A 24,644-nucleotide genomic window follows, 5' to 3' on the forward strand; every position below is an offset into this window, starting at 1 on the left:
CATCCGTAGTAGTGATTTCGTCACTCGAAATCTACCAACGACGTCGAAATGTTTGGATTCATGCTAAGCTACTAAGCCTACAGGACGTCTCGGTGTGCGTCGTAGACTTTATTGTACGAGCTTTTTTTATAGATGTGTCAAAAATGACGTGGGTATGCAATGAATGACAAAAACTTGGACGTGTGTGCTTTTCAAGGGCACAAGACTCATATATCACTGGTACTTAGTTATTACCTATCATTTATTGAGGGATAGGCATAGACTTAGGGATAGGCATATCGATTTATTTTTCTCTCTCATCTGGCTTTGTAGTTATTTGTATCAAGTTAGGGAAACTATAATAAGTATGGACTTCGTCGGTGCCGGCGCCCGCCGATACACGCGCAGCACTCCCCTAGAGCGCTTCCCAGTCAGTTTTAATTAAAAAAAAAAAAAACACTCCAAAAAGGCAGAGCACGCGCGCCAGCTAACACCAACACAGACGAAGTCCAGGCATATGGATAGACATAGGGTTAGACATAGATAGTACACGTAGTACACGTACACGGACAGCTTGAGCAGTTGTTCGATAAACAACGTAGGTACACTTATAGTGCAAGACAGGGTGAGACGGCACCGGGATGAGGACGCCCCGCAAGAGATTTAATCTAAAAAAAACCGGCCAAGTGCGAGTCAGACTCGCGCACTGAGGGTTCCGTACTCGGGTATTTTTCCAACATTTTGCACGATAAACCAAAAACTACCATACATAAAAATAAATAAAAATCTGTTTTAGAATGTACAGGTAAAGTCCTTTCATATGATACCCCACTTGGTATAAGTTACATTACTTTCAAAATTGAAACACATTTTAATTTTTTTTAAATGATGTAACCACAAATTCGCGGTTTTCAGATTTATTCCTGTATCTGTGCTTTAAGACCTACCTACCTACCAAATTTCATGATTCTAGGTCAACGGGAAGTACCCTATAGGTTTCTTGACAGACACGACGAACAGACGGACAGACAGACAGACAGACAACAAAGTGATCCTATAAGGGTTCCGTTTTTCCTTTTGAGGTACGGAACCCTAATAACGGTCAAAACACCGTCAATATATTATAAGCATCGATGCATTTATAAGTGTGTGTGTTTTACTTTCAATATCACTTGCTTTAACGGTGAAGGAAAACATCGTGAGACACCTGCATTCCTGCATTTACATAATGCTCTCTGAGGTCTGTAACGTCTTCAATCTGCACTCGGCCAGCCTGGTGGACTATGACCTATCTGAGAGGAGATCCATGCTAAGGAGGGGGCCTCAATGGATCGAGATGATGATAATACGGACAATCACACTAATATTATAAAGGGGAAAGTTTGTGTGTATGTCTGTTACTCCTTCACGCAAAAACTACTGAACGGATGGCGCCGAAATTTAGAATAGAGATACATTATACCCTGGATTAGCAGATAGGCTACTTTTTATCCAGGAAAATTAAAAAGTTCCCATGGGATTTTTAAAAACCTACATCCACGCGGGCGAAGTTGCGGGCATCCTCTAGTATTACATAATATATTATCGATAGCTCAACGGTTGAGGAGCGGACTGAATTCCGAAAGGTCGGCGGTTCAAACCCCACCCGTTGCACTATTGTCGTACCCACTCCTGGCACAAGCTTTACGCTTAATTGGAGGGGATAGGAGAGTATTAGTCATGATTAGCATGGCTTATATTCTTTTTTTTTTAATGTCTACAACATTTTAAAACACGTCTGTGTAGTGTGTACCCCTCGTCTATACTATTACTGGATGATTACAGAAAATTACACGTTAGAAAATCGTTTAAACTGTTCATTTAATATTGAAGCACTTTTCACATTAATAAATAATAAGTAGTTTTCAAAACCGGGTACCCGCCAATTTGGTGGACTGTAATTATAATCGGAATTCGTTTGTGACTGTTTAGCATTATTGGAGATCCGTATTTATAATTTCTAAATATTCCCTGGTCTGTGGGGAATTTGCTAGCTCATTTTTAGGGTTCCGTACCTCAAAAGGAAAAACGGAACTCTTATAGGATCACTTTGTTGTCTGTCTGTCTGTCTGTCTGTCTGTCTGTCTCTCAAGAAACCTATAGGGTACTTCCCGATGACCTAGAATCATGAAATTCGGCAGGTAGATAGGTCTTATAGCACAAATACAGGAATAAATCCGAAAACCGTGAATTCGTGGTTACATCATTAAAAAAAAATTGAAAATGTGTTTAAATTTTCAAAGTATGGTAACTATACCAAGTGGGGTATCATTATGAAAGGGCTTTACCTTTACATTCTAAAACAGATTTTTATTTATTTTTATGTAAATAAAATAGTTAGTGTAAGTGTAATAGTTTTTGATTTATAGTGCAAAATGTTGGAAAAATACCCGAGTACGGAACCCTCAGTGCGCGAGTTTGACGCGCACTTGGCCGGTTTTATTTGATCTATTGAAGGTTTTCTATGAAACAATATTTTAACCCAGTGAAAGGAAAAGGAAAACATCTTGAAGAAACCTGCATGCTTGAGAGTTCTCCATAATGTTCTCAAACGTGTGAACTCTGCCAATCTGCACTTCTCCAGCGCGATACACTATGGTCAAACCCTGCTCATTGAGTGAGTTCTAGCTGCTATGGGTTGATGATGGATGATGACAATCACAGTTTGCTTCTGTTCCATTGATTATAAATCCATCAGCCTGCCTGCATAGGTGTTTGTTTGGTAGGCGCATCTACTACTGTGCCTATTCAAGAGCACGCCATCAAACATGGTTCTTTTTTTGATAGACAGGAAATGCCTGACGCATATACCGTCAGAGAAACTGAGGGGTTATATGGCGCTATGGTTCTCCATCTGACTCATCCACCCACCTCTATATGTAACCTTTTTCAACCTCTTCATCCTTCAGGTCCAAAACTCTTTATTATCCCAACTTAGGCGAATTTTAATTTTTCAATTTTATCCTGTTTAATTTATTAAAATAAAGAACCCTGCTCACATTTCCGTACTCGCACTCGCCAAAGCCGCCTCATTGTATGTAAATTATAATTGCATACATTCCCAGCTGAATGTGAATCTATGAATTTAAGTAGATAGTCTTTATTTTTTATTAAAATGACTTTTAATTATACTTATTCATAATATTCATAATTTATTAATTGTTTTCTTATCCGTAGGTAGGTAAAAATAATAGTAGGTGGAATTCGTTGAAGCGGAACCAAATATTGAACAAATTCCTGAGGGCTGGGGCTCCTGAGATTTTTAAACAAAGTTAGGAAGAAGCATGTTTCATATCCATAGTCCATACTCCAACACACACACATAAAATTATTTGTCTTCACACAAATTGAGAAAAATATACGCAATTATCAAAATATTTCATGTAAACAAATAATGTTTAAGGTTTTAAACATAATAACTACCAAATCCTGTAATTAATATTACATAAGTGCGTATTAATTACATTTTATAAGGCGTAACTTTAATTAATATTTAAAGTAGGTACCTATACATAATATTATTAGGTAATTAGGTATACTATAAAAGCTTGAAACCCCACTATTCGATCAACATACTCTGTGGAAGAATAAAGCAAAGCAATCGACCATAAAATGGCTCAACCGATCAGCTTTGACAAATCATTACAAAAACTCCAATTTATATGCCGTTGGAGCGGCCTTACTTTTGAAAGTAAAAAACTTACGCCAACACATAAACTAAAAAATCGTTGCGTGTACCTTTTAAACTTTTTTTGGCTCAACAGCGATGTTATTGGTGGTGTTTACTGGTTTATAGATGGCATAAGAACGGGGAAAACGTTCGTGGAACTAACCTACATCGCGCCTTGCGTAACTTTCAGCTTTCTTGCGGATTTGAAAGCAATATTTCTGATACACTACGAAGATTCTGTCAGCGATTTAATTGACCAACTCCGTGAACAAGAAAGAAAACATGAAACAAACGATGAACAGTTGAAAAAACTTGAAATCAATGAGGATAGGATTTTTAAAAATAGAACAAAAAGACAAAAAAATTATAAAGGCGTTGAAGAAAGCTTTAAAAAAGAAAATATAAGAAGAAAATACATTCAATTCTTACATTTTATATTGAGATGTTCAGATATATTAAGCGTTGTGCTTATGGTTATGTTTGTTGCGAATCCGATAATTTTGATGGCATTGAAGTATTACCAAACCAAGGAAGTGGAGTTTATATTGCCGTTTTTGATACTTTACCCATTTGATTCGCACGACATAAAATATTGGCCGTTCGTGTATGTACATCAGTTTTGGTCGGGTGAGTATGGTAACGTTTTATAGTAAAAATTAACGAGATTCGAAACTAAAAACTTAAATAGAAATCACTAACTTGGAATCGCAACTTTACTTGGTAACTAATTTGATCTCTTGGTAACTTTATTCATAAAATCAAAGAAGTATTTTTTAAAGGCAAAGAGGCATTCCGAACAAGTGGTGGATGCATTAAAAGTACTTGTAAAGATTTAATTGTATAAAAATATTTTAATTTTTAATTTTTACTGGTTTAATTCTCTCTGAAACGGTTACGTCTGTTTTGTACCCTGTGTAAGTTTATAAGCTCCCCTATATAAGTTAGATTAGGCTATGGAGCCATCAGGACTTAGATTTCACATTGGTCTGCAACGCTCGTACAATTTTTGCTTGGAAATTATAAGGTATTTTACTAAATCTCCATTTTCGATGTAGAGTATCCTGGCCTCTGTAGCAAACCAGTACCTATTTGATATTCCGATTTCAACAACTTTCTATTAAAATCAGATAGTTCATTCTTCCTTTTCGATGCGTCATCGATCAAGTTACACAAATTAAGCAAATTACGAGTATTTCATTTTTCATTGCTCATTGTTCATGGTTTATCGTTTTTAACTAAAAATGACTCACTCCCTAATTGTACCCTACTCATGAGTCATGACTCAGTTGCAAAACTAAAATTTACAGCGAAATTACCGAATTTAATAAATCTTGTTGTGAATTACTCACAACAACAATATTAATTCTTTTTTAGTTTCCGTCGTACTTCTAAACATTTGTGGGGCAGACAATCTTCTTTATGTTTGTTGCACCTACCTTGGAGTTCAGTTTCGTATACTGAAGCAAGACATTGAAAAAATGGTTGAAGAAAACCACGTTTTGGTAGATCGTGAATCGAAAGAGTTTCAGGAGAAATTTGTAAAGTTGATTCAGTGGCACAAGGAACTGATACGGTAATTTTAGAATGTATTAAAGACCAAGAAAACAATAGCTTCATTTGGTCGTAACTTTCAACGAGATACTCTCTCTAGTGGTGAAAATCTTGATGAAATCGATAATGCTGTTGTTATTGACAAAAATCTCCTGCCAACCGAATATTTAAACTAACCATTTCATTATTTCCCGTTTCACTATAGGCGAAGATGAAAGGACATAATATCAAAACATCCAAAATCCATATTCAGAATGTGAATAATGTCAATATTATATTCTCTAATTTATCAAATCAATACAAGTAATCTTGGTTTAACTTTTCTTTGTGTTTACAGGTTATCAAGTATGCTGGAATTCATATACGCTGAATCGACGTTATTCAATTTTGTATCGAGCTCTGTTATGATATGTTTAACAGGCTTCAATGTTATTGTAAATACTTAGTTTTTACTTCATTTTGCGTTTTGTAAAATCCTGCTTCTGATTATTTGAATAACTCAAATTACCTTTTACGTAAGATTTAAAAAACATTGAATATAGGTACATACCTAAGCCATCCAGAGTTTAGGCTCTGTTATGCTCTAGATTTCTCGAAATACGAAGACATTCCAGACATTGATTTTCACAGTTATTTTGTGTCGCTATGTATCTTAACATGAAATACCTACTTTCACAGGCGATGGAGAACGTCGCGTTCGTTGTGACCTTCCTTGTATTTCTATCAGCGAGCTTGTTGCAAATATACATGCTCTGTTTCTTTGGAGATTTTCTAATGAAATCGGTAAGTTTGTGAGACCAAATCTCCGTCAAGCAAATATTACCTATTCAATGCAATTTCCTCAAGAGCTTGCTTTAAAAAAATGTTCAGAAAATGGTTTTTTTATAAAATTTCACAATATATTGCAAGTAAAACATCTGACTGGCGCTAGAGGTCAACGAACGTTACGTAAATAGATCACTCGGGTTCAATTCCGCGTCGTAGATGGGGCATTGACCCGAGTTTAGCACGCTCTACATTGCTGGTTTAAAAAAACTAAATCACTAAAACTACAAAATAAGGCAAATGGTTATTGGCATTAGATTGTGTTTAAGTAGTATAATAATCACCCTAAGTTTATGCTAGCGTCCTTGTTACACCTTTTATATGTACCTATATTGTATAGAGTACTTACTATACTTAGTTATTACTTGTGATTTGTTACAGAGTATGGAAGTGAGCGATGCAGTTTACAATAGCAAGTGGTACTATCTCAATGCCACGTCGGGGAAAAACTTACTCATTGTACTAACAAGGTCAGTGAGAGATTCTATAGGTACATTAGAAATGCGCATCATTAATTAGGGCTATAAGTTACACGGCCGGTTATTGTCGATGTATGCAGTATGTCCGACCGTGTTAGAGTCCTATGGTGCAGGAATGGCGACCTTAAAATTAAACATTCAAAATTCAACATGTTTTTATTCAATTAAACTTTTACAAGTGCTTTTGAATCGTCAAAATAATCTACCACTGGTTCGGAATGCCGTTCCTACCGAGAAGAACCAGCAAGAAACTCGGCGGTTGCTCTTTTCAAGTACATATTCAATTTACAATGATAAGTATACATGATCAACCCATTTCCGTCCCACTACTGAGTACGGGTCTCCTCTCAGAATGAGAAGGGTTTTAGGCCATAGTCTGCCACGCTGGCCCAATGCGGATTGGCAGACTTCACACACCTTTGAGAATATGGAGAACTCTCAGGCATGCAGGTTTCCTCACGATGTTTTCCTTCACCGTTAAAGCAAGTGATATTTAATTGCTTAAAACGCACATAACTGAAAAGTTAGTGGTGCGTGCCCAGGGTCGAACCCCCGACCTCCGATAAGGAGGCGGACGTTCTAACCACTAAGCTATCACAGCTTTTGATAAGTATGCCAAATTGAATATGTACTTACCTACCTACTTGAAAAGAGCAACGCTTATATCGCGTGGCAGTGCATTGGTAGAACCTACCACCTACTAGGTGGACAGGCGACATCAAATCAAACGAGTAGCCTGCGACTCCCTCCCTACCCTGTTCCCACCAGTAGTATCCAGTAGTTCCAGGGAGTTCCCTGGAAGTGGCGTGGAGTCCCTACAAGAAACCTGTCATGTTTCAAGTTTAACAGCTCGTTCACACAGGCTGCGTAAGCGTAGACGTAGCGCGTACCATTGCGTTGTAATGTATGGAACTGTATGAGACCGCTATGCATACCGCTTGCGTGGCGTGAACGTTCGCGTAGACATAATGCGTGCAGTTGTCTACGGATTCACGCGCGTCACCACGCACGTGTCACGTGTACGTGCTGCATACGCAATTGGTGTGAATCGGCCTTAAATCACACTTTCAATAAAAAAAATCAGTCTTTGATTTTGAAACCATTGAAATCATTGCCAAGCAAAATTACATAATTTTCAATACTTATTGAAATTTTACCTTTATTGTGAGTTAAAAGCAACTCATTCTGAAATTATTTTCAGGGCTCAGAAGCCGTGCAAGTTGACCGCTTTCGGATTCTCTGACGTCAGTTTGAAAGCTTTCATGAGCGTAAGTATAACTTGATTTTGTTTATTTTTAAACATAACTTTTTTGGTAATTTATTTTAATTTTGCTGTGAACAATGATCTCTAGCCAAGATGTTAGGTACCTATGTTACAAAATCCATTCTCGCTCATCTCATAGAAATAAATTATTAAAAATTAGATGAATAGTTTTCTTTGATAGTGCAAATGGAGACGACGGCATTTTTACATATTAATAATAATTAAGTATTTATCACACTATCACACTTCACACTTCACACTATCACACTAATATTATAAAGGCGAAAGTGTGTGTGTGTGTGTGTGTGTGTGTGTGTGTGTGTGTGTGTGTGTGTGTGTGTGTGTGTGTGTGTGTGTGTGTTTTTGTTACTCCTTCACGCAAAAACAACTTGAAAGATTTGACTGGGAATGGAGATAGATAATACCCTGGATTAGCACATAGGCTACTTTTTATCCCGGAAAATCAAAGAGTTCCTACGGGATTTCGAAAAACCTAAATCCACGCGGACGAAGTCGCGGGTATCAACTAGTACCTATCTAAATAAAATAATATGGAACTGTTCTCTACCTTGTGGCATGCTTCCCTTCGTCATAATAAAGTAGATAGATGGGTATAAGTACTTAGTTTTTATCTATTTCAGATTCTAAGCAGCGCTTGGTCTTACTTCGCTCTTTTGAAGACTGTCTACGCTCCACCAAAAAATTAAAATTAAGATAATTTTCGGAACCGGCAGGATTTTTGATATACCTACCTATATTTAAAAATTATATAGGTAGATATTTCCTTGAAGTGTAGATAAAAGTGTAAATTAAAAATTTATACACCCCCGACAAGTGAAGGTTACATACAGTAACTAGAAAAGAGCTAATAACTTTCAAACGACTGAACCGATTTTCTTGGATTATAGCTAAGAAAACTCTCGATCAAGCCACCTTTCTAACAAAAAAAAAACTAAATAAAATTCGGTTCATTAGTTTAGGAGCTACGATGCCACAGACAGACACACACTCTAGGATTAGCTCTCTAGCTTTTAAAAGTGTTTCAAATGTTAAAATTGGCTCTAAAGCGTAGTTTGCATGTAAGTCAGTATTCAGAACGCGGTAGGTGAGTATCGCCCGCGGGTGTAAATCAGATGTTTGTATTCTTTTTCGGTCGCCATGCATGCCGGTCAGATCGGTTATGCCTTTTTCTTTTGCATGCAACAAGTTGTGTTGTGTACGCGTGCAATTTTAAAGGTTCCGTCAATGACTTTCTTTAGAAGGTCATTGGGTTCCGTACAAGAATAAATTTGTAAAATGAGGTCCATAATTTTAATTTAGTATACCCAATATCTATGCCCATTCATGATCAGGTGGTTTTGGTCTGGTGGCTTCGGCTGTGGCTAGTTACCACCCTACCGCCAAAGCCGTGCCGCCAAGCGATTTAGCGTACGATACAGTAGGTAGTAGGTACGATGCCGTGTAGAAACCTAAGAGGTATGGGTTTAATAAAAACATTACGCTTCTAGGTTAGCTCGCTTCCATCTTAGACTGCACCATCACTTAGGTACCACCAAATGAGATCGCAGTCAAGGTCTAACATGTATCTGAATAAAAAAAAGGTCACCGACGACTTAATTACTTTTAACCTAGGTTTTCAACGACCACCACTCATTTGCAAGATTTCCCTCCAATAAAATGGGCACAGACTACACACATTTTTAAAAGCAATATTCCCAATATCCCTTGTTCCTACTGGTGCATCATCTATAGGTATTAGGTACTCTATCTATACTAATATTATAAATGCGAAAGTGTGTCTGTCTGTTTGCTACCTTTTCACGGCCAAACAGTTTAACTTATTCTGACGAAGTTTGGTACAGAGTTAGCTTATATACCATAGGCAACTTTTTATCTCGGAAAATCAAAGAGTTCGCACGGGATTCCTAAGGAACCATGTGTTTAAAACCGATTTGTATGTAAGATACCGAGGTTGCTTCCGTCCGTGTAATTGACATAGGCAACTTTTTATCCCGGAAAATTAAACAGTTCTCACGGGATCTTTAAAAACCTAAATCTACGCGGACGAAGTCGCGGGCATCATCTAGTTTTAATATAATTTTGTCAATAAAAAAGTCATACACATAGAATTAGAAAAGCCTTTGGTCGTACGTGTGTATTCGGCCCAGTCCTGTATGCAATCAAAAAGAAAACAAAAGGTCGTTGCACACTGTCGGTTGTTGTATTTCGCATTTCAATTAAAAAGGCTTACTTACACATAAAATTCGAAAATGCCTTTGGTCGTATGTGTGTATTCGACCAGTCCTGCATGCAATCAAAAAGAAAACAAAAGGCACACTGTCGGTGGTTGTATTTCGTACCTATTTCAATAAAACTCATACACATAGAATTCGAAAGGGCCTTTAGTCGTACCTACGTGTGTATTCGACCTAATCCTCCAGTACGTATGCAATCAAAAAGAAAACAAAAGGTCGTCGCACACTGTTGGTGGTTGTATTTCGTAATGAAATAGGTACAGGCTACAGGCACAGTGGCTGGTACGTTTTTATCTGTGCAGCAAGTGACAGCTAGTATCCCGCTGCAATAGTCTACTACCCACTCGTAAGTCGTAAGCAGTATAATTTTTTAATTTATCTAATTTTGTTAGAATTCGAAAATGTCTTTGGTCGTACGTGTGTATTCGACCCAGTCCTGTATGCAATCAAAAAGAAAACAAAAGGTCGTCGCACACTGTCGGTGGTTGTATATCGTAGAGGCACAGTGGCTGGTACGTTTTTATCTGTGCAGCAAAGTGACAGCTAGTGTCCCGCCGCAATAAGTCTCGGGTTGCGCAACAAGTGGGACAGGGGTGCGAGGGATGTGCAACTGCGGGCAGCGAGGTACGAGGAAATCTCAGACTTGACTTTTGCCAGGCTGGGCTCACTTGGTCATGTGACCCGAGAAATATATACTTTCATTTCCCTTCATCAACCCATCGCCGGTTCACTACTGAGCATGGGTCTCCTCTCAGTAGACAGAGAAGCGTTTGGCCATGCATCCACCACGCTGGACAAATACGGATTGACCTTGGCCACCTTTAGAAACAACTCTCAGGCATGCACGTTCTCACGATGTTTTCCTGCACCGTTAAAGTAAATGATATTTAATTTCTTAACACGCACAGAACTCTGAAAAGTTAAAGGTGCGTGCCAAGGATCGAACCTTCGACCTTTTGAATAGGAGGCGGATGTCCAAACCATTAGGCTATCACAGCTAGTTCTCCTTAGCTGACTTAAAAGATAAAAGAAGAAATTGCACAAATCTTGGAGAAATGCGTCAGTGACGCGATTTTCTGGGCGCTTTAGATCTTCTGGAGTTAGATTTTTCACTCGTGTTATGATTTTATTGTCGCATGGGCCGCGTATATAAAATCTGCAAAAATTAGATGTAGTTAAATAAGTAAAAATAATATTGAAATACATAAGTATTTTAACCGTAGGTGTACATCTAATGTTTTAAAGAAATAAATACAGCGTTGAATAGATCGTTTTCCAACCCAATTTAAACATAACAATTGCACTTAAGTTGTAACTTCTATTCAATTTTTGGGTCAAGTTTATTCATTAATCACTGTTCGTTGAGATTTTCGTTCTGCTACATTGATTTGTTACTCGATCAGCCTTGAATAGTAATTCTTGCGCAAAGAAAACAGACTACAATGTAACGTGAAATCCTTGTTTTACAATGGGTTTTTGTATTGTCTGCTTTAATCATTGTTTCTTGTAATTGTATTTTTTCTAGTGACGACTAGAAAATCGTGATTTCACTCTCTGAATGATTGAATGATTAATTCATTTTCGTATTACGTACATAACATAATGACTACATAAACAAAATTGATGTACCTATTTAATGGGTAGAGTTGAAAGTACCTACCTAGTTTACTTATTTAAATAAAGTAAACTACCAGGAGTAATATCGAAATGTAAAATAATGATGGCATGTTTTAAATTACTTGATACCGTTACTGATGAGTTGCCTATTGTAGATCTATTGTGTTGAGATGATTAATCAATGAAACAGCTCCTGGAATATTTCTCTAGGTATTAGATTGAGCGACATAGGAAGGAAGCATACTGAAACTATTATTGTAATAATAGTAATAATTAATTTGATACTAAATTAAAACACTAAGAGGCAAGTCAAATAATTTATTATAGCGCTTTAGAATAGAGTTGTATGCAGTTTTCAGTTTAAGTTTAGGTTTTAGGGTGGCAGATTGTGGCTAGATGAGGAAGGCTGAGGATCGGGTGTGGTGGCACTCATTAGATACGGCCTATTCCAACAGTGAGCATCTTCAGGCTGATGAAGATGATGATCATGATGATGAATTCAAATCCAACTTATGTAATATAGCTGTTTTCTAGGTATTAGGTACCTACATCAACTAGCTGTGCTAGAATTTTCAATAGTACTAAAAAGTGAGGTTCACCTGGAGATTGAATTATTAACCTCTAGAAATGTCAGTCAGTCTGTTTATCCTTTAATATGCTTCGGATTTTTAAATTTTTCCGCAATCTTGATGTCAATTTAAATAGAATAGGTAAGATATAAGTACCTCGGGAAAAACATTAGTTACCTTAATAACACGTAACAGTTTTTTACAGTTAGAAAAAATTGCCAGTAAAACAGTCACTAAGCCGATTTGAAAACCTCCTCTTTAACTGACTTCATAAATGAGGAGGTTCTCTACCCAATTGTTTTTAGGGTTCCGTACCTCAAAAAGAAAAACGGAACCCTTATAAGATTACTTTGTTGTCTGTCTGTCAAGAAACCTATAGGGTACTTCCCGTTGACCTAGAATCATGAAATTTGACAGGTAGGTAAGTCTTATATAGCACAAGTACAGGAATAATTCTGAAAACCGCGAATTTGTGGTAACATCATTAAAAGTTTTTTTTTTTAAGTCGGTTAAAAACGAAAACTAAATGGGCCGCTGTTGCACCTCCCATCAAGATACATGACAAACGCGGCAAAACAAAACTCGCACTTTTGCACGTTCCCGCTATTTTGCGGAAAGCGCGCGAAACTCCATATTTCGTCTACGGAATGAACAATGGCTGAGATTTTATTTATTCTGCCAATGCATGTGTACTTTTACTCTCGAACAGAAGAATTCGTTTTAAATTCGCTGAAGCTTTTTGATTGTGGATTTATCGCCTGTGTTTCATTTAAACAGAGTAAGGTAGGCACATTGAATTACTATTTTTGCAATTTCATTATTTACCTCAATAAAAAAATAAAAAAAATAAAAATATCTCATTCTAGAGGATACCCACGACTGCGTCCGCGTGGATTTAGGTTTTTAAAGATCCCGTGGGAACTGTTTGATTTTCCGGGATAAAAAGTTGCCAATGTTAATTACCTACAGGGACGCAAGCTATCTCGGTACCAAACATACAAATCGGTTAAGCGGATGGGTTTTTGGGAATCCCGTGGGAACCCTGATTTTCCGGGATAAAAAATAGTATAAAATATAGTAGCCTTTGTCCGTCTCCAGGATATAAGCTAACAGACAGACAGACAGACACACTTTCGCATTTATAATATTAGTATGGATTCAATTAAAATTTCACAAATACTTTTGAATCGTCAAATGCACCTACCACTGGTTCGTAATGATTTTCCAATGCAATACATATTATGTTGAAAAAAAAAACAGTACTTAAAAAGTATGATTAACAAGATTTCATGTATATTTTCATATGACTATGTGTGACTTGTATTTTAATTCATGATTGACTTTGTCGTTGCCTAGATTTAAAAAAAAAAAAAGCGAAGGGCCTTTGCCTTTGAACATGGCGACTTTTCACGCGCAGTTAGGTATATCTGCGTATAACTGCGCGAGACTATAAAGCGCTTTTTTTTAAAATTCGAAACATGTTTAAAACAATGCCAATTCTCCTAACAGGTACCAACTATAAGGTTACTATTAAAAATTGATTTTAATTGTCAACAATAATATAAAATCATTAATTTATCTAATAGAGGTAGTAGTTTGATAAAATCGATATTTGGCTCATTCGATGTCATACAATCTGTTGCTAGGAGGCCGACAAGATTGAACTTGCATAAATACGGGTGTTTTGAAGGTTTTTTTTAGTTTTGTCTCCATCTGAGATTCGGAGTATATCGCATATTTTCGGTATATGGATTGTGAACTGGATAATTAGATGTTGTGATAGCAATCACGCTCTAATTAAATTATTTGTTTTGACATTAGTTTGTTTAGATTAAAACTCTCGGATAGCCTCTACGCATTGAACTTGTGTTTTTTGCGTAGGTTTTTGGGAGGACATTCCAATTATTCGATAAAAATATTTAAATAATACCTGCTTTTCTGAGTGACGCCAATACTACCTAATTACATTTTCTGTAAAACCATCTGTTAATTATTTGGGTCTATAAAATTATCTTTTGATTATTTGGTTCTATAAAATCATCTGTTAATTTGGGTAACAAAATTGGCATAGCTCGAGGCATAACGTTCAAATATTACACCCAAGTGTGAACTGTTCATACAAAACATCCCAGGTAGAAACAATTTCTGATCAGAAGCTTTTTGGAAAAAAGGGACATTTCTTGGAACGTCTTTTAAAAAATGTTTTTTGTTAGAAACATTTTTTGTACGAATTTCGGTGCTTCGAACCTATGTTAGGGGTGCCATATCGAGTGCTTGAAAGTTGGGACACCTTGCATACCTGTTAATAAATTATATCTTCCTGCCTGGGTGACCGAATTAGTTCACTCTGGCAGAGCTTAGTTCACATCGTTTGTGTTTTTTTTATTTATAAATAATTAAGATATTAAAACTCAAAAAAAAAAATAGAACAAAATGAAACATTTTTGTTTAAAATATGCTTCAAACATGTTTGAAACCCTGGACTGGATAGATACTGACTCCACGGCGCGGTATTTACGCACCTTTGGGTTAAACGACACCTACGAAGATGCTTCTAAATATGGCGGCTCGTTACTAGCCTATAGAAGTCGTTGATAAATAGTAATATTAGCAAATCACCGAATTATTACTTACAATAAGCTGTGATAGCTTAGTGATTAAGATGTCTGCCTCCAAATCGAAGGTCGAGGTTCGATCCCGCGCACAGCAGCTTTTCATATGTGCGTTTTAAGTAATTAAATATCACTGTGCAGGTTTCCTCAAGATTTTTCCTTCACCCTTAAAGCTAACGGTGAAAGGGAAAATTGTGAGGAAACCTGCACACCTGAGGCTTCTTCATAATAATGTTCTCAAAGGTGTGTGAAGTTTACCAATCTGCAGTTGACCAGCGTGGTGGACTGTGGCCAAGGCTCAAAACCAAAGTGTGCAATGGTACCCAATTTGGATATAAATGATTTGACTTTGACTTTGAATTGCATTTTATTGTGTCCTAAAAAAAGATGTGATCAAATGTCTAATTAGGTACTAGGTAGGTATTATTCAGTAGTTCCTATTCTATTATCATAAGTTCATCGGAGAGTTACTGAAGTACCTACCTACTCGAAGAACATTGAATGAGCAGGTCATTCAGTGCTCTCTACATTCGATATTCAAAATCTTTCTTTTGTTTTATCTTTTCGTATTTTGTCTCATAAGTGTTTGTATATTATAATCATCGATGATAATAATTTAGATATTATTAATCATGAGGATAAGTAAGTGGCACTGCCGTTCCTATTAGATGTGCAATAAATAAAATAAATAAATAACAGAAGTGTGGTAAACCTACAGTAACATCTTTTGTAGAAGAGCCTACCTAAGTATTTCCTGTCCACCTAGTGAAAATAAAATTCAAGATGGCCCAATCTACATAACACAAAACAAGAATACAATTTGATATTTTTAATTGAATTCAACAAGATTAATTTTATTTGCCCTGAACTTTCTCGTTTTATTTTACCGCCAATCATTTTTCACGATGTCACGATTCTCCTTTTCCCAACATTTTTATCTGTGGAAATGTCGATAAAACAGTATCATATAAAGTGGCGCCAGCTCTGTTTTACCGATGCGAAACCAATCTGTCATGGTCATGGCGTTCGGTGATGTTGGTGTGCATTCTGTGCACAGTAAAACATAAATAATGATTCTTAGAACGAATATTTTAGTAATGTGCGATAGAAAATCCCGTGCTTATTCCAAAATATCATGATCAACGCGTGAGATATAATTTAGGGTTAAGTGTGCGTTAAAATGGACAAGAAAAATGCCATTCGGAGAGGCAAGAGGCCCTCCAAAGTTCTCGAAGAAAATTATTGGGATTGCAGCGTTTGTACATACAGAAATAACGCCGAAGCCTTCAAGTGTTCAATGTGTGACGTTAGAAAAGGTAACGTGATGTTAATTTCCCGCTAACAGCTTCCAAAAACATACCCATAACTTTGCATGTCTTTTGCACTTATGGTATGGATATGGGCACTAAAGTCATTGCACTCATTTGTAAAGTTAATTATAAAGGTGAAACGCACTTGCATTGTATTGGTGACGCATTTCATAAGCAATAAAGTAATGTCTTAATCTTAAAATCTCGAAAGAACGAAGTCTTTAGGAGTATTGATTATATTCTCAAGTTCAGTCTGTGAAAGGAAAATCTGTTTCTCTTAAGTATTATTAGTTTTTCTTGTGAAATAATTTACGTATGCCAAACAAAATTCTTCTCTAGGAGTATTTTTATATAAGTTCTAAATTCAAGTTTTGGTTGCCGAATAATTTAACACTGAAGCTATATTATAACATTCCATTTAGTTTTCTAGTTAGATTAATTAGCAACAAAACTTACTGATAAGTGCTAAGTAAATGGTTGCTATTTTTTGAATGGATAGGAATTTATCAGTGCCTGCAACTTCGTTTATATGGATTTAGGTTTTTAACAATCCTGTGGGAACTTGGAATTTCCAGGATAAAAAGTAGCCCATATTACCCTCTGCGATGCAAGCAATCTCTGTACCAAATAGATTCTGCCCATGACTTCATCCGCTTGGATTTTGATTTCTTATAATCCTGTGGGAACTCTTTTTTCTGGGATAAAAAGTAATCTATGTCCATCCCCAGGATGCTGGTTCTGTAGCCAAAAATATTGAACAGTGTCTGCAAATCAAGTAGCTCTGAACACCTGGTCTACGACTGCGCAATGTACAAAAACAGATCTCAGCCGGGCTTGTATGTTTAATCTTTAGTCTATGACCTATGTAATCTGCTATGTAACCACTTGACATTGGACTGGACTACCTGTTTCGAGTGCACTATAACAACCCGTCCTGGCTTCACACATGTAGGCAAAGTATATAGAGATTTTCAGTTGCAGTCTTTATAGATATTTTTGGTTCATGGTCAATTTCATCGCCAACTCACTACACAGCACTGGTCTCCTCTCAGAAAGAAAAGGGTTTGAGTCCACCACACTGATAGAGTGCAGATAGGCAGATTTCACACACCTTTGAAAACATTATGGAAATCTCAGACATGCATGTTTCCTCACCATGTTTTCCTTTGCCATTAGAGCAAGAGATACTTATTTAGATTTTTAATCTGGATATATAAAAGAAAAAGGTGAATGATTGACCAACTAATCTATCAATGCACAGCTCAAACGACTGGATGGAGACTGGATGGATCGGGCTGAAATTTGGCATGCAGATAGAATAGCTATTATGATGTAGACATCAGCTAAGAAAGAATTTTTCAAATTAAATGCCATAGGAGATAAAATAGGGGTTTGATTTCAAAATTTCTGTAGTCCAGGCCGACAAAGTAATAAAATGCTGGTAGGTAATTCGATAAGTTAAATAAAGATGTGTGTTCAGGATTGAACTGTCAATCTTAACTACTAGGCTATCACTGCTTTAAGCCTATATTAGCTTATTCCCGCGACTTCGTCCGCGTGTCTCAAAATTGGTAGTTATGTAGTTTGGGCTTTCAGTCCAAAATGAAAAAGTATGTGTTTCAGGATTTTTAAACATTTCACTCCTCGAGCAAATCAGGGGTGGTTTAGCTAGTATCATCATGATCAATTAAGCCATTGGCGGCTCACTACTGAGCACGGGTCTCCTCTCAGAATGAGAAGGGTTTGACTACAGTCCACCACACTGCCCAAGTGCAGATTGGTAGACTTCACACACCTTTGAGAACATTATGGAGAACTCTCAGGCATGCAGGTTTCCTCACGATGTTTTCCTTCACCATTTAAGCAAGTGATATTTAATTGCTTAAAATGCACATAACTCTGCAAAGTTAGAGGTGGTAGGAATCGAACTCCCGACCTCCCGAATAACAGGCGGACATCATAATCACTAGGCTATTATGTAGGTATAATATAGACGCACTTATTGGCAATACATGTGAAATGCTAAGACAAGGAAATGCTAGGGGCTAATGCGAAAACTGTGTTGTATCGAGAATGCTTGGAAATTGAATCGAGGACGAGGCCGGGGGTGGGGGCTGGCGGTGAGAGGGGGGAGTCGTGTTGCCTCGGGGCTTACTTGACTGTTTCTGATATTGGCGGGGTTTTAGCTAAAAGAGAACTTTAAGTAGTATATATACTACTAGAGGATGCCCGCGGCTTCGCCCGCGTGGTTATCGGGTTTTTTTAAATCCCGTAGGAACTCTTGAATTTTCCGGGATAAAAAGTAGCCTATGTCCTTCCCCGGGATGTGTCCCAAGTCTGCATCAAATTTCATGAAAATCGGTTCAGTAGTTGGGCCGTGAAAACGTAGCAGACAGACAGACAGACAGACAGACAGACAGACAGACAGACAGACAGACAGACAGACAGACAGACAGACAGACAGACAGACAGACAGACAGACAGAAAGACAGACAGACAGACAGACACACTTTCGCATTTATAATATTAGTAAGGATAGTGCCAAGTCGGCTGGGTAGCGTTCGGAAAGCTTCGAGATGTCTTCTCTTCTAAAATTCTTCATTGCTTGAATTGTGCGTGTTGCCATTATGATTTGTGGATCCGAGACATGGTCTTTAACTATGGGCCTCATATAAGAAAGCTCAGAGTTTCTCTGCGCGCTTTGGAGAGAGTTTTTTTTTTTTAAATTTATAGACTAGCGCTTGGCTGCAATCAGACCTGCAAGAGCAAGTGATGATGCAGTCTAAGATGGAGCGCAATGCTTGGAGTTTCTCTATGTTGTCAAATCTATACTAATAAATAAAATTGGAGTGTCTGTCTGTAATTTCGAAATAACTACCTTATATTAAGCTCATATGGTTATTTGAACGATACCAACACTGAATCACACGGTTTTAAAATTTTTGTCTGTCTGTCTGTCTGTCTGTTTGAAAAGGCTAATCTTTGGAACGGCTGAACCGATTTTGACGGGATTTTTACAGACAAGTAGAGGATTGACCAGGGTGTAACATAGGCTACTTTTTAACCGACTTTCAAACAGGGAGTTGTGTTTTTCTACCTATGTACACCGAAATCTCCGAGATTTCTGAACCGATTTGCGTCGTTTCTTTTTTAATCGATAGAGGAACTTTGCGACATTGTTTTATAAAAAATTTGGATTCCAACTCCTCAATCCTGATGCTGCAGGGGATTTGACCAATCCACGCGGGCGAAGCTGCGGGCATCAGCTAATCAGAAATAAGGAGATCCGTAGGAGAAGCAGAGTGAGCATAGCTCAGCGCGGGTCGAGGCTGAAGTGGGTATGGTATGGTCAGGGCACATAGGTCGAAAAACCGACCGATGTTGCAACTTGCTGGAAATTGACGATGTCGCACCGGAAACCGCAGACGACCGGAAACCGGGGCATGCGACGGGCCTGCCCGCGAAATTCAAATTTAATTTAGTTTTTCGCAATTCGTTAACTAATACGACAAAGTAGGCTTATGGCATTTTAATTGCGCCAATGGCAGCATCATCCTCACAGGTTTATATAAAAATCTTTAATTGAAAGAGTCCAGTTTAAGAAATTAGCTCTAGTATAGATAGTAGTACTAGTATCGACTAATTTGTGAGTTATAGTTGCGCAAACTAAATTAACTAAAAACTAAAATAAATAAATAGTAAACTACAGTAAAAACTAAAGTAGTTATAATTAGTAGTACATAAACTACTACTAATTATAACTACTTGGAACACCCCTTAATAGTTTTGCAAGTTGAATTGCTTTGAAGTTGAAAATATCCGATATTCAAGCGATTGAGTGAAAAGGTCGACTTGGATATGAACATCCTATATAGGTACTTGAAAACTAGTTATACTACAATGTTGCAGTAATTAATTCAGCGTGATTAATAGCATGATTGATGTTCCTGTAAAATGATTTTAACTACAATAATTGTTTTTACATTTTACATGCAGTTAAAACTGATTTATACTTATTGAAATATTATTAAAACAGAAATGGCATCCCAGGGATTTTTTAGGGTTCAGTACCTCAAAAGAATAAACGGAACCCTTATGGGATTACTTTGTTGTCTTTCTGTCTGTCTGTCTGTCCGTCCGTCCGGCCGTCGTGTCTGTCAAGGAAACCTTCCCGTTGATCTAAAATCATGAAATTTAGCAGGTAGGTAGGCAGATCTTATAGCACATGTAAAGGAATACCTAAATCCGAAAACCGTGAATTTGTAGTTACATCATTAAAAAAAAAATTAAAATGTGTTTCAATTTTCAAAGTAAGATAACTTTACCATGTGGGGTAGGTATCATATGAAGGGTTTTACCTTGCCTACATTCTAAAACAGATTTTTAATTATTTTTATGCATAATAGTTTTTGATTTATCGTGCAAAATGTTGGAAAAATACCCGAGTTCCGTACTCGGTACGGAACCCTCGGTGCGCGAGTCTGACTCGCACTTCACCGGTTTTAGTTAAATCGATACTAATTTAAAATGGTTAGCAAACTTAAAACTAGCAACCACGAACGCACTGCATCAATTCTATCCGTGTCCACTTTTCTTAAAGCCTTTTGGCAGACTAATTCATCTATTAACAATCCTTCGAGCGAACACTTCAATTTTAGTTTGCCATTTTAACCTACGAGTAGCCGTCGGGTTTCGATTAAATCTCTCCTTGTCCAAAAGGTACCTCAACCCGCAAGCCGCGCATCAACCCGGCGCTGGTGGCGGCGCAGGCGGCCGGCACCGCGCCCACCAGCTCGCAGAAGCGGCCGCGCTCCGCCAACTCGCTCAAGAAGAAACGACGCCCGCCGCGCCTCAACAACGTGGACAGAAGCTCTGCACAGACCAGAGAGGTGAGGTAGCCGGCTGTCGAGGTCTTTTCCGAGGTCTTCTTAGGTGCATCAGGAGAGTAGCACCGCTATTGTTGGCCGGTGCAACTATGCGGCGGCTTGCTAAATATCATCATCATCATCATCATCATCATCAGCCTGGGGACGTCCACTGTTGGACATAGGCCTTCCCTATAGAGCGCCACCACACCCGGTCCTCAGGCCTCCTCATCCAGCCACTTCCCGCCAGCCGCTTTATATCGTCGGTCCATCGTGCATTGCTAAATATGCGTCTCGCCAACGGGTGTTGACACCCCGGTTTTTTGACATAATAATAAAGGATGACGAAAAATTTTTGAGCGCCTTTTTCTCGAAACTGTCTCTTCTGACTTACCTACCTACTGCCATCTCAGTTACCACGGCAGTATAATCCATACTATACTAATATTATAAATCCGAAAGTGTGTCTGTCTGTCTGTCTGTCTGTCTACTACGCTTTCACGGCTCAACCGCTGAACCGATTTTAATGAAATTTTGTACAGACTTAGGATACATTCCGGGGAAGGACTTTTTATCCCGGAAAAACAAACAGTTCCCGCGGGATTCCTAAAGACGCATCCGCTTGACCGATTTGTATGAAATTTAGTACTGAGGTAGCTTGCGTCCTTGTAATTGACATAGGCAACTTTTTATCCCGGAAAATTAAAGAGTTCTCACGGGATCTTTAAAAATCTACATCCACGCAGACGAAGTCGCGGGCATCTTCTAGTATTATTATAATTGAACTAGTTGAAGCCTGTGACTTCATCCGCGTGGACTACACTTTCATACCCCTATTTTACCCACCTACTCTTAGGAGTTCAATTTTCAAAAATCCTTTCTTAGCAGATGTCTGCGTCATGATAGCTACCTGCATGCCTTTCAGCCTGATCCATCCAGTAGTTTGAGCTGTGCGTTGATAGATCAGTCAGTCAGTCAGTCACCTTTTCCTTTCATATATTTTTCGAGTTGACTTGACAGTAGAAGAAATCAGCAGGTGATACTAAATATCAGTAAAAAATTCATATACCTACTAGTTAATCGTCTAGATAATTTTATGTGTAAGCAATACCATGTAAAAACAAATCTTTGAATATTTATATGGGTTCACTTACTAAATAGGCTGGCCAGCTGATTTTACATCTGCTTGAAAACGGACCAAGGCTTTTTATAGGACTAATACCTAAAATAAACATCAATTAATAATTAAGTAGGACTTGGCGAATTTACAAAAAAAAACCGTCCACACATGAATATTTATATTTTTTAAGCATGTGGCTAAGCTAAGGGCGATCGCATACAGCTAGACAGAATGTTCGGTGCTCAAAAGATGACAATGGTGCCTATTCGTCCGTACAATGATCGGCAAACATCTTGAAAAATGCCCAATAATCGAGTTTTTAGATATCTTGGGCAAATTTAAAAAATCTAAAAGTAGGTATATTGCCTGTGTGTTGACCTTTTTTCTGGAATTAATGTACCGTTAAGGTTAAGACTCATCAGTGTTCTATTGAAATAATGTGTGCCCTGTGTGCTATTTAAATAGTGTGCCTACACAGACATAATCGCTGTGTGTGTATTGCATACGCATACACACAGAGGGTGTGTGTCTGTGTACGCAGTATGCATCAATGACAATGAAGCCACAGCTTTAAAGGAGTATTGGGTTGAGATCTATAGAGTGCACTTTGACTTTGCTCAGACGTAAGAAACTGTTAAAACGAGACAACGTTATACCGCTGGCATAAATCTGGCTCGTTCTAACTGAAACTTGCGTATAAGCAAAGTCAAAGTGCGCTCTATATATTTCAACCATAGTGTAAAGTTCCTTTCTTCACCAGGTAACCGTAAGCGGGGTGACGGTTGTGATAACAGAGTATAAACCCAAGAAGTCTGTCACCAGCAGTTCCAGTGACGTTGAGTCGTCCAACGACGCACAGCCTTGATCTCAATCTCACGCCAGGTAACAAAGCAGATGGTTCCTTGAGGGTAGTTGAAAACAACAGATTATTCCCTGAGGGTAGGTACTTGGAAAATCTTACAATTCATACACTAAATAAGTGCTATGGAAGTTGGAAAAGTGGACAGTAACTGCTTGACTACGGAGGGAGACGTCTGGATTACGTAAGTGCTTCGCCTCGTGCACCGCATCTCAACCTGGTTATTTCTAGCGTAAATTATCTAATTGTACTGATTCTAATCCCTACTAAATTTTAAGTATTCGCATCTTTTTCTTATCAATGTAACAAGAAAAGGACAGGCAAACTTATTTGAATTTAGAACTGTCAAACCTCGTGCTTGTAGGTGCCAGTCTTGAGCATAGTATTTTTTGTAGCTAAAATTTAGTTTTTAATTTAATCTTCATCTTCCGTCCTTTTTTTAGTAATATTGGAAAGAAAAAGATGCAGATACTCTAAATTTAGTTTACAGAAAAATATCAGAATCGGGCCAATATCGTGATTTCTCTTATCGTTCTTAGCTCCTTGACATGTGATTGAAACTGATAGTTCGTTGACAGTAGATCGAAAAATGTATTCACAACTATGATGTACTAATTTTGAAAATACACATAATCTTAGAGAATAATTGCGTTTGAGCTCTGAGGTTTAGAGGTATGCAGATTGAAGATTCTTTTTATTACTTTCTTAGTTTCGGTATCCGGGTATATCTTGAATATAAAAGCTTAATATCTACAAGGCATTGGTTTTTTAAAATATTTTTTTAAAATAAAAAATAGTTCTACGCAAACTACAGAAAAACGGACTATAATATGTCATCAAACGCATACTCTGCATAAAAATAGTGAAGAGAATAGTGGAGACCAATTTTCCAAAACCTCAAAGCTTGCGCAGTCTTTAGTTTTAATTTCGGTGTATAGTATTTATTTTAATTTTAAACTAACTTAAACTAATAAATAAATTAAATTAACACTAAAGCTGCCATGTGTGAAATGCTTTGAATATAATTTATTTAGTTAGTTATTTTTGTATTTATTTAATTTCTGTATTTTAATAGTGATGGACCATTTTGAATTGCGTTCTTTGAAGACTAAAACAAACATGGTTTTAAATTATGTCGTTCTTTAAAATTGTAATGTTGAAGAGGGTAGTTCAGAAAGAAACAAAAGTCTACGGGCAAAATCATCTTTAGTCTGTAGATTGCCCTTATATTTATTGTAAAAATAAATATATTTGGTCATAAGCAAGCCATACTTACGAGGGGTGGCTGAAAAGTTCTGAGCCTAGGGCATTAAAAGTCTAGATAAAAATCTAAATAAAATTTATTTTTCAATATAGTCCCCATGGACTTCAATGCACTTTTGACATCTTTTATAGAGGGCTTGTATCCCTGAAAAAAAATAAGCTGCGTCTTTAGCTTGAAAATGTTCATTTACGGCCGCCTTCATCTCTTCATCATCTCCAAATCTTCGTCCCCGAAGGTCCTTTTTCAAATTTTTAAATAGAAAATAGTCGCTAGGGGCCAGATCTGGACTATAGGGAGGGTGGTTCACTTCATCGAATCCAGTTTCTCGCAAGGCTTGCCTCGCAATGCGCGCTGTGTGAACCGGCG

At 37.5% G+C, this 24,644-nt stretch overlaps 2 protein-coding genes across 2 annotated transcripts; both read left to right on the forward strand.

Moving 5' to 3' along the window:
* Nucleotides 1–5,546: 5,546 nt before the first annotated feature.
* LOC123865486 (odorant receptor 67c-like) lies at nt 5,547–8,528 on the forward strand. The gene is made up of 5 exons (XM_045906546.1): nt 5,547–5,673; nt 5,918–6,022; nt 6,446–6,534; nt 7,745–7,811; nt 8,449–8,528. Exons 1-5 carry the CDS (start codon nt 5,587–5,589, stop codon nt 8,512–8,514), a joined length of 414 nt encoding a protein of 137 aa, XP_045762502.1. The 5' UTR covers nt 5,547–5,586; the 3' UTR covers nt 8,515–8,528.
* Nucleotides 8,529–15,851: 7,323 nt separating this feature from the next.
* On the forward strand, nt 15,852–23,790 carry LOC123865487 (YY1-associated factor 2). Its single transcript, XM_045906547.1, has 3 exons — nt 15,852–16,176; nt 20,890–21,059; nt 22,916–23,790. The coding sequence occupies exons 1-3, from the start codon at nt 16,041–16,043 to the stop codon at nt 23,018–23,020; spliced, it is 411 nt and encodes a 136-aa protein (XP_045762503.1). The 5' UTR covers nt 15,852–16,040; the 3' UTR covers nt 23,021–23,790.
* Nucleotides 23,791–24,644: the final 854 nt, after the last annotated feature.

This window comes from Maniola jurtina, chromosome 5 (genome assembly GCF_905333055.1).
Source record: "Maniola jurtina chromosome 5, ilManJurt1.1, whole genome shotgun sequence".
Classification (NCBI taxonomy): domain Eukaryota; kingdom Metazoa; phylum Arthropoda; class Insecta; order Lepidoptera; family Nymphalidae; genus Maniola; species Maniola jurtina.

Bases quoted from the DNA above. Each gene is read 5' to 3' on its own strand.
- LOC123865486 (XM_045906546.1), top strand. From the start codon at position 5,587: ATGCTGGAATTCATATACGCTGAATCGACGTTATTCAATTTTGTATCG. The intron at 6,535-7,744 runs GTCAGTGAGAGA...AATTATTTTCAG, and splicing joins TTACTCATTGTACTAACAAG to GGCTCAGAAGCCGTGCAAGT. The intron at 7,812-8,448 runs GTAAGTATAACT...TATCTATTTCAG, and splicing joins GTTTGAAAGCTTTCATGAGC to ATTCTAAGCAGCGCTTGGTC.
- LOC123865487 (XM_045906547.1), top strand. From the start codon at position 16,041: ATGGACAAGAAAAATGCCATTCGGAGAGGCAAGAGGCCCTCCAAAGTT. The intron at 16,177-20,889 runs GTAACGTGATGT...CTTGTCCAAAAG, and splicing joins AATGTGTGACGTTAGAAAAG to GTACCTCAACCCGCAAGCCG. The intron at 21,060-22,915 runs GTGAGGTAGCCG...TTTCTTCACCAG, and splicing joins GCTCTGCACAGACCAGAGAG to GTAACCGTAAGCGGGGTGAC.